Source organism: Protopterus annectens, chromosome 5.part0 (genome assembly GCF_019279795.1).
Source record: "Protopterus annectens isolate FY-2018-M chromosome 5.part0, PAN1.0, whole genome shotgun sequence".
NCBI lineage: Eukaryota > Metazoa > Chordata > Ceratodontiformes > Protopteridae > Protopterus > Protopterus annectens.
In genome coordinates this window covers 8,450,474-8,466,244 of record NC_056735.1, presented here as the reverse complement: position 1 = coordinate 8,466,244, position 15,771 = coordinate 8,450,474, and the positions used below count along the sequence as shown (strand labels likewise).

The 15,771-nt window shown below is 34.3% G+C and overlaps 1 protein-coding gene across 1 annotated transcript in view; it reads left to right on the top strand.

Moving 5' to 3' along the window:
* The window catches only part of TUBGCP5 (tubulin gamma complex associated protein 5), a 1,009,385-nt gene that overhangs the window by 743,205 nt on the left and 250,409 nt on the right, over positions 1-15,771 (top strand). Inside the window, exons 17-18 of the mRNA XM_044072063.1 lie at positions 10,410-10,494; positions 10,586-10,706. Coding sequence (XP_043927998.1) covers positions 10,410-10,494; positions 10,586-10,706 — 206 coding nt within the window. The remainder of the gene's footprint in view (positions 1-10,409; positions 10,495-10,585; positions 10,707-15,771) is intronic.

Here is a 15,771-nt window from a genome sequence, read left to right as displayed (position 1 = left end):
TTACAAAAAAGAAAAAATATCATTGGAAACACCTGACCAGGCAAAATCCACCTTTCTGCGTCTCTTCAAAGTAAATTCTGCCTGAGACAACTCTTTTCATATCTTTTGATCCAAAAATAACATTTGGAAGGCTAAACAAGTGATACAGCTCAAAAGAACTACAGGACAGAAGAATATACCACTCTTATGGGAAATTTTAAACAAATGGATGTAGAATGTGTTCTAAATAACTCTGCTTACTTGCCTGTAAAGAAAACTTCTTTGCTACACTGTAATACTTAAGGTACTGTCTTTTAGTAACTGCCTTTTACATTTAAAAGTTGCAAAGCTACCTAACACTGACTGCATAGAGAAATTACTTTAAAGTGCATTTACAGCTTACAAAAAAGAAGTGTTAAATTACATTTAAAAAATTGGATATAACCTTTGATATAATAGTTTAAGTAGTATAAATACTAGACATAAGTAGTTTCAGTTAAAATGTATACTCATTATTCTACTGGCATAATCATTGGGTTGCTTTTAAGTCTATCTATGAGCAAGGTACAAAAACATCTCTCTTTTTTTTTTGTTCCTCTCTGTTTGTTCAGTTGATGGCACTGGTTATTTATTAATATATGAGTTCACAATGATGTGTTTATGTGGCTTTTGACAGTGCAGTGTTAAATGAAGTTTCCAATACATTTTAAAGAATCACAGTTAGTTGCTGTTAGCAAGAATAAGGCAGATGTTGTTGAATTTTAAAGTGCTGCCTTCTTTAAATGTTTAAAATGTATAATCATTATTCTGCTGGCATAACCATTGAGTTACTTTTAAATGTGTCTATTAGCAAGGTATAAAAACATTTCTCTTTTTTCCTCTCTGTTTGTTCAGTTGATGGCACTGGTTAATTATTAATATAGGAGTACACAATGATGGATCTATATGGCTTTTGTCAGTGCCATGTTAAATGAAGTTTCCAATACATTTTAAAGAACCACAGTTAGTTGCTGTTAGTAAGAATAAGGCAAATGTTGTTGAATTTTAAAGTGCTGCCTTCTTTAAATGTTTAAAATGTATAATCATTATTCTACTGGCATAACCATTGAGTTACCTTTAAATGTGTCTATGAGCATGGTACAAAAACATTTTTCTCTTTTTTTCCCTGTTTGTCCAGTAGTTGGCACTGGTTAATTAATAATATGAGTTCACAATTATTGCTTCTATGGTTTTTGACAGTGTAGTGTTGAACGAAGTTTCCAATGCATTTTAAAGAACCACAGTTAGTTGCTGTTAGCAAAAATAATGCAAATGTTGTTGAATTTTTAAAATGATGCCGTCTTTAAATATACATATATTGTACTTGGTTTTTGAAAATATTGTTTTGTTAACTCTTTAATAACTCTTGAAATGTTAAGAATTATAATATGTTGCTGTTACTACAAAACTTTTTATAAAAGGTACTTTTCTCTTTCTCTTTATATAATATCTAAGGGTACAATTAATATAATATTTTAAGAATTCTGAAAATGAATACGCAGTATATAAATAATAAAAGGAGTGGGATGGGCACAGTCTGTTAGCTGATGACTGTTCGCATTTGGAACAGTATGGGTATTATTGACATCCCTCTGATATATATCTATTCCTTGTTGTTAAAAATAATAGTTTCTTTTAGTTTCTTAACTCATGCACATTTACAAATACAGAGGGATGGGTGGTTAGGCACCTATTTAGAGTTTAGGAGTATAGAAATCACAACATTTATTCTTAAGATAAATACACTAACAGACAAAGTTTAAAACTGTATTTTTGAGTATCAACTAATGAGAAACTTCAACAATATTAATAAAAAATGATAACCATAGACTCTTGGAATGTTAAAGGGATAGTAGATAAAAAGAAATGTAATCATGCACCTCACATACCAAACTAAGGCTGATACAACTTTCTTGCAAGAAACTCACTTAGATGACCAGTTTTGGGTTAGGGAAAGGAAAAGAAAATGGGTTAAAACAATAGTTGCTGCAAATTATAGTTCTTTGTCCAGGGGAGTGGCCATTATAGTAAATAAATCCTTCCAAGGAGAGATTACTTCCTATGAAGCTGACTCAAAGGGAAGATGGGTATTATTTATTACTGAATATCATACTTTGAACAAACCATTACTCTTTCTTAATATATATAGCCCCTGCTCAAATCAACAGCTCTTCATTTATGCAATCTTTAATATATTAACCAAATACCCAAATCATCTGTTTATTGTAGGTGGGGACTGGAATGCCTTACTAAATCTAGATAAGGATAGATCACATAATAAAAACAGACGGTCACAATCTACCACTACAGCACTTGAAGAATTACAATATACATTTGAACTAGTTGACCCTTATGTTAAATTTCAATATGATAAAACAATATCAAGATTCACTTTCTTTTCAGCCACTCATAAAACTTGGTCCAGGATAGATGCTTTTCTAATTTCCCTTGCTTTCCTTTCTAACAAATTAAATTATGCTATATCACCTAGAATTCTTTCAGATCAGTCCAAAATTAGACTTTTAATAAACTTTCAAGCTCATAAACAAAATATTTCCTATTTCAATACCTGGACGTTAAATCCTAAAATTATACAAAACCAAGAAACTACACAAGAAATTCAGAATGTGCTAGCCCAACTTCAAAATGATTTTATATCTGATCAAATTCCATATGACATACAATGGGCGGCTACCAAGGCGGTCATCAGGGGTATTATTATTCAAAAATCTGCATGGCTCAAAAAAAAAGTATAACAATCTTAAGAATTAACTAGAGTATCAAATAAACACTGCTGAACTAGAACTTTAGGAAAAATATTCTAAAGAACTTGAGGAAAAAATAATTGATTGGCAAAAACAATTACACAAACACTATTTAGAAAATATCTCCTTCTTAGAATTAAGGTCAATATATCAATATTCAGAATGGGCTCAAACACCATCAAAATTCCTAGCTAGACTAATTAACATAAAAAGTGGACTTCCTAGGATCAAATAAATAAAATATGAAGAACAGGTGAAATATAAAGATCAAGATATAGTGGACGCTTTTGAAGATATTTATAAGAAATTATACAATATACCCTTATCACCATCTACAGATATATTTGAGGATTTTATACATAATATAAACTTTCCACAAATTACAGAAGATCAAAGGAAACTTTTAAAATCACCGTTACAATTAAAAGAGATAAAAGCTGCAATAAACAAACTAAAACTAGGTAAATCCCCTGGACCTGATGGATACACATCTGATTTTTATAAGCTATTCATGGAACCTATCTCCAAAGTGTTATTAAAAGTTTTCAACTATATAATACAATATGGTATAACAGACAAATACTTAAATAACTCCAAGACTGTATTGATTCCTAAACCGCATTCTGATCCAACAGATCCAGCAAATTATAGACCAATAGCCCTCATAAACACTGATCTTAAGATATTAGCCCATGTTATAGCAAACAGACTTAAGAATATACTCCCCTCTATTATTTCCCAACAACAAATGGGCTTTATGACAAACAGGCAAACAAGTGACAACACCCTCCTCTTAGATACCATTGTAAGACTACTTAATAGTGATAAATGCCCCAGATATGCCCTTACAGTAGATGCAACTAAAGCTTTTGCTAGAGTAAACTTACACTTTCTCTTTAATATACTGCCTTTATATGGTTTTCATCAAGAATTCATTAAAATGATCCAGGTTCTGTATCAGAAAGCTTCTACCACTATACAGGTAAATAAACTTATAACTAACCCAATGCTCTTATCCAGTGGTACAAGACAAGGATGTCCTCTTTCGCCATACCTATTTAATCTTTATCTAGAACCCCTCCTTCTGTTTATTTCACAAAAAAACTTTCATCATATTCCCAGAATCCACAATACCAATCTTATATACTCGGCCTTTGCTGATGACTTAAGTATATACTTCCAACTCTCCACTACTGGCCTCCCAAAAATACTTAAAGTTATTGATGAGTTCTCAGTAGTTTCAAATTATAATTTAAATTTAAACAAGTCACACATATTTCCCCTCAATCCTATAGGTCATAAAGAATTGTACTTTCCTATGAGTGAGATCAAAATAAACTACCAGATAACATAACTAGGAATAATATTTACTTCAGACTTCAAAGATATTATAAACAATAACCTATTAACTACATGGACTAGTATTCAAAACTATATGGATAGATGGAAGAACATTAATATGTCTACTGTCAAAAGCTAGTGTTGTCAAAATGAATTTTCTACCAAGAATACTCTTTCAATTAAATGCTACCTTTTCAAATATTCCCCAAAACTTCTTCCTTGCCATGGAAAAAGCTATATCAAGATTCTTATGGTATCCCAAATCTACCAGAATTAAATATGCAAAACTTGTACTCGCCAAAGATAAGGGGGGATTGGGGTTACCTGATTTTAAGCTTTACTATAGTATAATTACTGTATACAGACTAATACAAATAATAAACTATGACTCGTATATATTGGACACCCCAGTGGACCAAAATCTGGTACGAACAGTTGAAATCCCTTGGCTGTAATATCAAATCCTTACCATTCTTGAATTTAAACCAGGTAGCATATACACGAAGAATTTGCACCCACTAATTAAAAACATGATTCTTACAACACAGAAACTATGTAAATCATTGCAGTTAGCTGACACTTTTGCCTTTATACAACCATTACACCTAAATCCTAATCTACTAATAAATAATAAACCAGTAAACCTAACAAGCTACCCCCCTGATAAAAGACTACACAATATGGGATATATACCAATGGAAAGACTCTAACATGGGGCAAATGAGACTTGAACTCAAACTTCCTATGAAATATAGTATTATCCTTAACCAACTTCATCATCTTATAAATGCTAAATTCTCACAAATACACACTGACTTATAGAACATAGTTTTAGTTAAATTAATGGTTAAATTTCTGTTTTCACTTTCTATATAGACTATCCCCTTTTTCACTTTCCCTTATGAGACCAAATGAACATAAGAATTCTCATACTTTACTTGACGATGTAGTGACTTCTTGTGTATATATTATATATATATATATATATATATATATATATATATATATATATGTATAATTTTCTCGGAACAAGATTGTTGTCTGTTTTCTTTAGATAGGTATTTGTATTGTTTATTTGTGTTTTTGAGTTACTGTATTGTTATTATTTGAAAAAAGAAAATTGAAATAAAGAAATTTTGGGGAAAAAAATAAAACCATTTCAACATATTATATACATTTTCATTAAATGTTAACTTTAATAAATAAATCTTCATAAATAAATATAAATGTTAAACATCAACTATTTTTCAGAATTATTATATAAAAGAATGTGTAAAATGAAGTTAAAAATTTGACTATTCCTTTCATATAATAGCCTTAACTATATAAAAACAAGGGAGACAGTGCCATCTCCTGGCCAAATATATTATTACATTCCAAACCTTTCAAAGTTTGGCAGACCTTAATTTCAATAATGGCAATATTGAAACATAATCATTTAGACCAGGAAAATTTCCTGCTCCAAAGGTGACTTGCCACCACAGTTCCCTAAATTCTATCTTCTCTTCCCATGGGCCTCCCCTAATATCATTTTTGATTTGTTCCAACACAAGGAAAGAGAATTTGAGTTTTGTGCATAACTTTGAATGTTTGAACAAAGCACTAATTTCCTTGCCAACTGCCATATCATAAATATGTTCATAGATCCTTCTTTTCAACATTCTTTCGGTTTTCCTGACATAGAAGGAACTACAAACAAGGCAGATGGCTAAATAAACTATTCCTTTTGTTTCGCAGTTATAATAATCAGTACTGTTAATCCATTTTTTTCTACTCTCTAAATAATACTTGTCTGTATTCATAATATACGCACATTGAGAGCAGTGTCCGCATTTATATGTACCAAATCTTTTTCTATTGGTATTAGGCTTACTATTCTTATTTTCCAAGATATTTCTTATACTCTGCGAGTTTTTATGTACCACTTTGAAAGGAAAATCAGAGACTTTATTCAAATCTGAAAGGGACACAAATCTGTCCCATTCTTTTTGAAAGATTCTTCTAGTATTATCATTCAAAGCATTATATTCCAAAATCATTGCTTGTTGATATTTATTATTAATAATATTTATGTTATTGTTTTCCTTGTATATGTGTCCTTCTTTACTTTCTTCCATATATCCCTGAATAGGTTTAAATCTATTATTTCTTCCTTTTTCAACCTCAGATCTAATATTTTTAATAAATTCCAGGGGATATCCTCTTTCAACAAACATTTTTTCCAGCAAATTACACTCTATTAAAAAATCTATGTCAAGGCTAGTCATGCGACACCCCCTTACAAATTGCTCCTTAACTATATTTTTCTTACAGTGTAGAGGATGTGCACTTTGATAATGAAGTAAAGAATTACAAAAAGTAGATTTTCTATATATCTTAGTTTCAAGCTTATTATCTACCTTATATACTTCTAAGTCCAGGTACTGCAAAGTTTTGTTTGATATTTTATAGGTACATTTTAAAAAGTTAGTGGTATCATTCATATATATCATAAACTCTTCAAACTTCTTTTTACCTGCTATCCAAAAAATAACTATATCATCCAAAAACCTTCGGTAAAGAATCCAGCAGGATCTAAATTCAGAGTTTAAAATATAATTTTCTTCCCATTTTGCCAAAACCAGGTTGGCATACGTGGGAGCACACGCTGCTCTGTGTAGATTTAATAAACATACTGCATATACCTCGTTTTGGTTCAGCTTTCACTCTAGCACTTCTTTTCTTGATTTATTAGTTTACTTGTGAGTGCGTATCCACAGTATTGTTGATTTACTACTTAAACTAAGTTTACTGCCTCTACCTTAATAATGTTCTTTTTGTTGTGGAGCTTTTCTCCTCAGGTCTCCGCTGAAAACTGTATTTTTCAACCCAGTTGGATGCTACCTGGTTAACAAAGGTAAATAAATAAAAATAGAGTTTTAACTTTGGAGAGGATGAGGTGCCAGCATAATGGCAATTTGTTAATTTCAAAACTAGAAAACAACACATTGCCCAACTACATTGGCTCTTCACATAGAATATGATTTCCATAACTGGTTGATTTCTGTTCTAGGTACACTTTATTAAATGTGAATGATGTGCATATATTAAGGGGTGTGAATTACAGCTGTCAAGAAGTGGTAATGGGAAAATGCCTGTACAGACACCATGATTAAATTTGGTTAGTTCACATAGTGTATTTAAAAAAAGAGAGAGAGAAATGAAAAATAATTTTGGACATACTCATCTGTTGGGCCTGCCTCCCTCTCTCTCTCTCATGACTCCATATTATGCACTGATGCTTCTCACACAGCCATTTCCTGTGTCTGTTCCTCAGCTCACGTCCTGAGCTCCTCCAGTCGCATGCTGCGATGATGCAATTCCTGGAGCCATGCGGAAATGAATAATACTTGCATATTAAAAGTACAAGCACAATTGCACCTTTTTAAAACTAAAAACTACAGTATAACAATGACTATTAATGCACTGCACACTCGGAATGCATTTGCAATGCTGGCTTCTATTCACAAATCATGAAAAGCAGGGACAAAACTTAAATTTGTGAAGATTGCTTTAATTGGGCTTCGAATCAGTGAATCCTGAAAGAATCGGTACAGTTGAGAGTTAAGGTTCAGGGTAGTAAGATCTGCCTTGAAAAAGCCTTTCAAGATGCTGTTGCAGTCCAAAGAATATTTTGGTTCTTTGTTTTTTTTTTTTCAAGTGACACGTGTGTTCTGTGATGAGGAAAGCAGCTCGGGTTCTTCTGCCAACCCAGGTCTTGCCTTTGCAGATACATAATCAATCCCAAGGACAATTTTTTTAATTGACACATATTCTTAGGTGAGGGAACTAACTTAGGTCCTTCTACCAACACAGGTTGTGCCTTTGCAGATACGTAATCAATTCACAAGGACATTTTTTTTTTAACTGACACGTATTCTTAGATGAGGGCACTAACTCAGGTTTTTTTGCCAACACAGGTTGTGCCTTTGCAGATACGTAATCAATTCACAAGGACATTTTTTTTTTTAACTGACACGTATTCTTAGATGAGCAAACTAACTCGGGTCCTTCTGCCAACACAGGTCATACCTTTGCAGATCTTCAAACTTGCTTCAGTCATCAAACCAAAAATAATATCAAAATGTCATTAACACTATTTTTATATGTAAAAGTAGAGCATAGAATGATCGATTTACCCAACAAAGTCTGTGGTTTAAAGATATTTTAAAATGCATTTAAAATTACTGCATTCATTTTGCCCTTCTAGTGTACAGAAATCTATTAAAAGTGCCATTTTGATTCTTTGTGTATAAGTTGTCATCATTGTTATCATCCCTTGGGGTTGTAAACTGGTAGTCTACTATATAAAAATCTAACCTCTTCTAGTGAGCATAACTCTGTGTGTGCTAATGTAATACGCTCACTTAAAACACGTTTTTTTAACCTTACTACATGTAGATGTTCCTATATTCGGGTGAGAAGCCTTCCAGCAGTCTTGCCTACATGGAAGGTTTCACACTACAGACATATACACCATATAATCAGATATACATATGAAGTATTTAGTTGGGTGCATGTGTACACTGTTTTGCGGAACTTATGTAATGTGTAGTCTGAGTAGTGTATTTGTAGAGTTACTGGTCTTTTACTCTTGTTACTTCTGTTGAATGCTTTCCTGGTGTCACAGTTGGTCAAATGTAGGCTTGGTCGAGGGCAGGAAGAGCTAAATGGCTTGATGTTGAATATAGGCAAGTGGGAGTGGGTGGTAATTCAAAACTGTATTTATAACAAAAGATTTGGCATTTGTGCATTGTGTGTGTTTGTGTGGGTTAGGGCTGGAGTAAAGGTTATGGAAGCGGAAATTGTGCTTGTGTGTTCATGTGTGTCTTTTCTGTCCTTTCGGGGGAAAAGGTGTTTAATGACTTAATATATAGGTTAGGGATAATGGACAGGGGTAGGGTTAGCATTAGCACAGACAAGAGGGGTTGGGGGGGTGAAGCTCCACCCGAGTACCACCCTTATTTGTGTTTGCTAAAACTATCTCTATGCATTAGCTCACTAAGCACCATTTTCTTAAAAGTATCACTGTACAGACAAAATATGTCAACAAGTTAGCAGTCTGTTTTTTTTTCTTTAGTTACTGATTGTAGAATTGTTTCAGTGTTACAGTGAGGCTACGAAATTAACTTTTTTCCACTGTAGTGCAATCTTGGAGTTGGTATATTTAATTTACTGGGGGTGCAGGGGGGGTTTGCAGAAACGTAGTAAAAAGTGTGTTTGTTAGTCTGGTGGTGTTATAGGTGGGAGGGGTTGTTATTTACATGTGCATTGTAGTTTTCAGTCTTATGATGAAAAGTTTAAGTGTTCTGAGTTTTCATTGTTTTGGGTTTTCTGTGTTCTGGGTTTTTGATGTTATGATCTCACTGTGTTTCAATGTTATAACAATTTAATATTTTGAAGTAGAACCATTAAAAGATACTGCTGAATTCCATTTCCTGCCATTTACCTTATTTTTATTCCTTCCACTAGCTGCAGTGTATTTATTTTCCATGTTCTTTATTGTAATATTTAGCACTGAACTCGAAGGTGACTATTATTAACTAAGGAAAAGATTGTATGGGATTTATCCTTTCACAGAAAACCTCTGTCTACTTTTTTGTCAGTTTTCTTTCAGCCAGCTTTCTGTCAACAACACAATCTAGTTCCACCAGATTCCTTGTTAGACGCTGTTTGTGAAGCAGCCTGTATATTAGTACATATTAATCAAAAGTTTCCTGAATTTAGGTAATACAGTTGTGTAAGATACCATAACAATACCTCTATCTGGGAAGTGTCTTTGGATAGGAAAAGAGTTTTCATAGCTGTCAAAATGCTATGCTGGCAGAATGGTTTGACAACTACAACTGACAGAAGAATGGAGTAGAGGCTCTTTCCTAGCAAATGTCAGTAAATAGGTTCATAGGTAAGTGCTAGGCTAGGTGCCCTTGTGGGCCATTTTAAACCTAACCAATTTACCTTAGAGGTGAGGATCAAACCCTGTACTTGTCTGTGAGGTAAGCACATTAATCATTACACCAAACCTCTGTGGTCAGTTTGTCAGAAGCTGCATCATTTGTTTACTGTTTTTTAATTTCATGTTTAACAGAGCTGGTATCCTCTCATCACCCATTCTATCTTTAAAACAATAATAATAGATGCAGGGAAGATTAAGCCCCAGTTACTAAAGAGATTAATGCATTTGAACGTAGCAGATCAGTGACAGAAACAAATAGCTCATTAATTCCTTCTGTTTTTTTTTCCTAGGCTGTCAATATTGCTAGAAAATGTCGACACTGTGAAGAAAAAACTGCCAGTACATAATGTGGATTGTCTGACTTTATGTTATAAGGTATAGCTGCTCTTTGGTTGCATCCTTGACTGTAACAAGCCATGTTCTCAAACTTGTGTTAGTTGTTTCTGTTTGTTTCTTTCTGATGTAGGTCCCCTGGCCTGTGGATATAGTTATTAGCTCAGAGTGTCAGAAGATTTACAATCAAATTTTTCTTCTTTTGCTGCAAGTAAAATGGGCCAAGTACAGTCTGGATGTTTTAAGATTTGATGGTAAGAAAAAAATATTACAAGCAAACTGACAGAGACATTCTGCATTGATTTACTAAAACAGTAAACATATCCTAATTGTTGCTGGTTTTACAACTGCTTTTGTAAAGCAGTTTATTGTTTCAGTTACATTTTTGGTGGGTAATAAGATGGTAGTTTTTTTATTGTTGCTCATGCTTGATTTTTCATTATTTCATACTGTTGTGCCTTGCATTCTTCATTGTGTAATTCAACAGGCAACTACCTAATTTCAGCCCCAGCCCTTCCCAGAAAGGCATTTACATTTATAGTAAGTGAAGGCAGCATAGGATTTATGCAACCAAATGATTGCGCTGCTTGCTGAATTTTATGCAGCTGACTTATCACGTTGTCTGTCTGTGCCTACTGTACAGTGCAGATTATTATTTTTTTATTATTTTAGAAACATGCATTCAGCAAGCAGCTAGACACATATGTAATGTGACTGGATCTACTTCACATTGTCGTAAGCTGACAATATCGAGTTTGATATTGTCGGCACAACAGTATCGAAAGTGAAGAACATCGTGCAAGTAAGGGGAGATTTCTGTTTACCTCAATGTAGTGCGGTCTCGGAGTTGGTATATTTAAGTAGGGGGGTGTGGGGAGTGCAGGTGGGCTTGCTTTTTTTTTTTTTACGTTATTCAATGTTTTACTTAATCGATCAATAAAGTCCGACCTTTATTGATTCAATTAAGTAAACTTTTGATAACGTGATATAGACACGTGTGACTTAGGACTATACTACATGTGGGTAAAATGGTTAGGAAGGATATACTTTGTTTATTAGGTGTTAGATCTCTCACTGAGATGTAATATCAACAAGCACAGGTGTACTGAGGATGGAGATTATTTGGAACATGGGTATAGATGCCTGCTTTGGCATTGCACTGTTACCAGCGGCATCTAATATACAGTTTCTAGATATTTTGGTACCACTGCAAGGGAAGATGATGGTACTGGATTGTTGGGTAAAGGTCGAGATATTTCAACCTGAGTTTTGAATGCTAGTAAGAAAATGAAAGAGCAAGTGATATGTCTGCAAACCTTGATAATTATTTAGGTGTTAATCTACCTATTATTTTAATGGGAGATTTTAATTGTGATCTTTGCCCACAACAATGAAAGAAAAATGTGGATGTGTAAAACACTTTTGAAGAACTTTAATATAGTACTTGGGAAATTTAGGATTTATACATATTAAAGTGGTGTACTTAGGATGGAAGTTGATTTTATTTTGCATCGTACTACTTTATTTGAAAGTGAAGGTGGAGGGGTTGTGGTGAGCTTTTCTGATCAGAAAGTCATATGGGCAACATTTTGCAGATATCAAGAGATGATTAGGGAAGGAAAAATTTTGAAAAAATTGACTAAGAACTGTAGCACTTTGAAAGTACTGGTGATGGTCTGCTCATCATCTGGGCATGTTGGATTTGTATATCGCTTGATCTGCATGATGGGTGGTGTATAAAAGTAAGGAAAGATTTCTATACTTACAAGTAGAATGTGTATAGTGGGGCTATAAAAAGGAGGTTTGCACACCACCCGTTGTAGAAAGTATGAAAGAGCCATAAGGGATGATGATGACGATGTACAGTGCTACATTGTGCAGAAACCGGTGTGTGACATGAACGTGTTGTCAACAAATTAGTCCCTTCATAGCCAACAGTATAGTGTGCAAGGAAGGAGTGATCCATATCTGCTCAAAAAATTGATTAAAAAAAACAATAATTGATATGGGCAGTGGAGAATCCTTCATGGAATTAAATCTGTGGTAGAAAGACATTAGATGTCCTTTTGTGGGAATGATGGCAAGTCTGTAGATATATGGCAATTTGTGCTATAAATCAAGAAGGAAGACAGGAATGGCCTTTTTTAAGCATTTATGGTGGAGGAATTAACAAAGATTATAAAGATTATAAATAAAGTTAAGGGGGCACAGTACTAGGGGAAGATGGAGTTTGTTATGCTTTTTATCAAAAAGTGACAAGTACTGAGAAGAAATGTGTTTTGTGGGTTTTAAATGAATGGTGGGAATTGAGTTTTATAGCTGAGGAAGTATGCAGAGGATTGGTTAAAAAAAGGATGGTTAAACTTAATTGGAAAAAGAAAGGAAACAGGCATCCTTTGGGAACCTGGAAACCATTGTTCACATGCAGTATAGATTACAAGATACTGATGGGATTTTTCTCAGAGAGAATTATGAAGCTAGTCCCATCATTACTGGGGGAAGGAGTTTATAGGCTGAGAGGTGGGAGTATATGTGATTGGTCCCAACTCTGGGCCAACAATCAAGGAGACTCGGTCCTCACCACTGACTCCAGTGAGTGATGGTCACTAAGAGCAAAGATGGATTCATGCAATATTTTCATATGCAGCTCCCTACATCAAGCACAATTTTCCTTAAGAGCACACAGGGAGCACGCTCCAGACCTGGGGCTGGACTCTGTTTCTCTCTCCAGGCCCACACAAAACTCCACACTGACCACTTTGGAGCTCTGTGCCCTTGTTCCTAGTAGCTGACACAGACACACACTTGGATATTTGAGTTTTACACACACATACACACCTGGGAAAACCTGGCATAGATTTATTAGCTCTACTCCTTTCTGCTCAGACTCTGAGGTAATCACATTGCTACCAGTTAGCTACCCTAAGGCTCTTACAAAAGGTACCCAATTATACTATGTAAAATGAAAACTAATACAAAAATGGTAGGGTGTGACCAAAGCAGCAAGGCTTTCAGGAGCGTCCACAGTGTCTCTAAAACAAGCATATGTTCTCCCAAGATGTTAAAAATATTCTCTAAAGGACCAGCCACAACGAAAGGTGTTAAAATGTTTAATGATGATTAAACACAAAACAGGAGAATACTGAATACAATGAACAACAGAGTTTCAGCCACAGGGATATAAAAAATAATACAGTTGGATAGTTTCACACAGATGCAGAAAACACTACTAAACTATTTTCATTAAATTTCCCTGACTGACTAAAGAATTACTGTTCCCTGACTACTTACTAAAGCAAGGCAAGCAGATGTGTGCTGAGTGTCTTATCACAGCAAAAGCCAAATTATGTCTCTGTTTGTCTGTGTGGATGTGTGAGACATTTATTCTGTCAGAGATCTTTTCTGTCAGGTTCCAGAGTACTGCTGAAAGAGTTCCAAAGAACCTATATGCTGGTTAAAGGATGACATCACCTCTGGTCACCTGACTCTGGTACAATATGCACACAGAGCTTTGCTAATATCTGTGGCAGCATCTGATAGCTGTAACACAGTTTCAAACTTTCCAACTTTCCAGGGATCTGTCACAAACATACAAATTTGATCAGCTACAACAATAGAGCCTAATGCACATACATACATTCTTTCTGTCCAGCAGGACCTACTGTTGATACATTTTTAGCACAAGTAACTTTACAAATATATTTTTAACTCAAACATCTGTACAAATCAGATATCCAAATAACATAAAATTCTTTACAAAACCCCAGCTAGCTATGATGGAATATACACATGTACTGCCCTACTCTCCCTGGCACAGATAGCACTACCTCATAACATCACAGTATACAAAGCATGGCTTTCGTATTAAAAGTAGTAAAGCAGATTTGGTCTCATGCTGCTGAGGGCTGAGTGGTGGATGTGTGATATTGTGCCAGCATTTGATAGTTAAAGCAGGCATGTTGCTCCCTAGACAAGTTGTTAAATTTGTTACAAGGCACTTATGCTGTTTCTTGTGTACAAATGATAGTGGCAAGATAGGTAGACAAATACAAGTTGCAGTAGATGTTAAACAGGAGTGTCCTTTAAGCTATTTAAAATTTGACTTAATGATAAATGAAATCATAGTTAAGGTGGTAAAGACTATGTCAAGATTGAGGATAGAAGTATCAACCAAGAAATATTCCACTGCTAATCAATTATGCAGATAATTTGGTTTTGTTCATAAAACACACGTCATGGCTCCAGCAAGTTCTTATACATATGAGGATGGTATTACAGTGGGCTGGCCTTTGCATTAACATGGAGAAATGTTTTGACTTTGGAAAGGATTAATTTGTCTTGGATATACCTTTCAGTACCAAGGTAGCAGAAATGTTGCACATTTCGTTTGTGGAGGAGGAAAGCATTTGACTGTCTATATGTGAAAGAGTTTTTCAAAGAGATGTTGTAGATTTAAATATGTGTTAGAACAGGAAGATTCCTTGTGGTGCTTTATATTAAGTAAGTTACAGGTCAAATGTGACAAGAAATGCTAAGTGCAGCAGGGATGACTTTGCACAGGCTATCAAGTAGAGTAGACATTATTGTATGCTTTATTAGATTGTTCTGTGGCATATTTTATAAGCAGTTTTTTTGGGAAAAGTGAACCAATTATTGGTATGCATTTGGCATAGTTCATTTTGCACAATATTTTAGTTTTTGGACATTATCCAATTCTTGTGGAGCAGCTGATAAATGCCCTAGGTAGACAAATAAGTACATGCATTTGGTATTTTTAAAGGTATGTTGTTCAAAATTGTTATATAACACAGTGCGGGATAAGAATGCATGTAATGTTGTCAGTCTCGCTTTTATTCTCACTTGTGGGTCAGATCCGATGAGTCGGATCCATCTCTGCCAATATTCCAGCTCAAGGTCTTCAGTCAAGCTCATGGGCTCAGTTCATTACCCATAATGCACTCCCCTGATTACCTCAGATCTCATTTGCCGCTCAGTGATGAGGTTTCGCCAGTTGTAGTTCTGGGCTAAGTACAACTTTTCTATTATATTTCAGCATACTTTATATTTAAAATTCGTTAACTTAATTCTTTAATTCACTTTTCACTTTAACTTTTACCCACTTCCCCTTTCTACATGTCACTTTAAATTAGAGAACGTTTTAGGAATGTCTGTTTTAGTTAGAGGATGTTCCTTACCTCTCCGTTAATCCCTTTTTATGATATCTTTCTAAAATTTAATAAAATACAAAAACAGACTTTTTTTCTGTTTGTCTCTGCTGAATGATTGTGACTTAAATCCATTTAAGTTAGAGGACTTAAT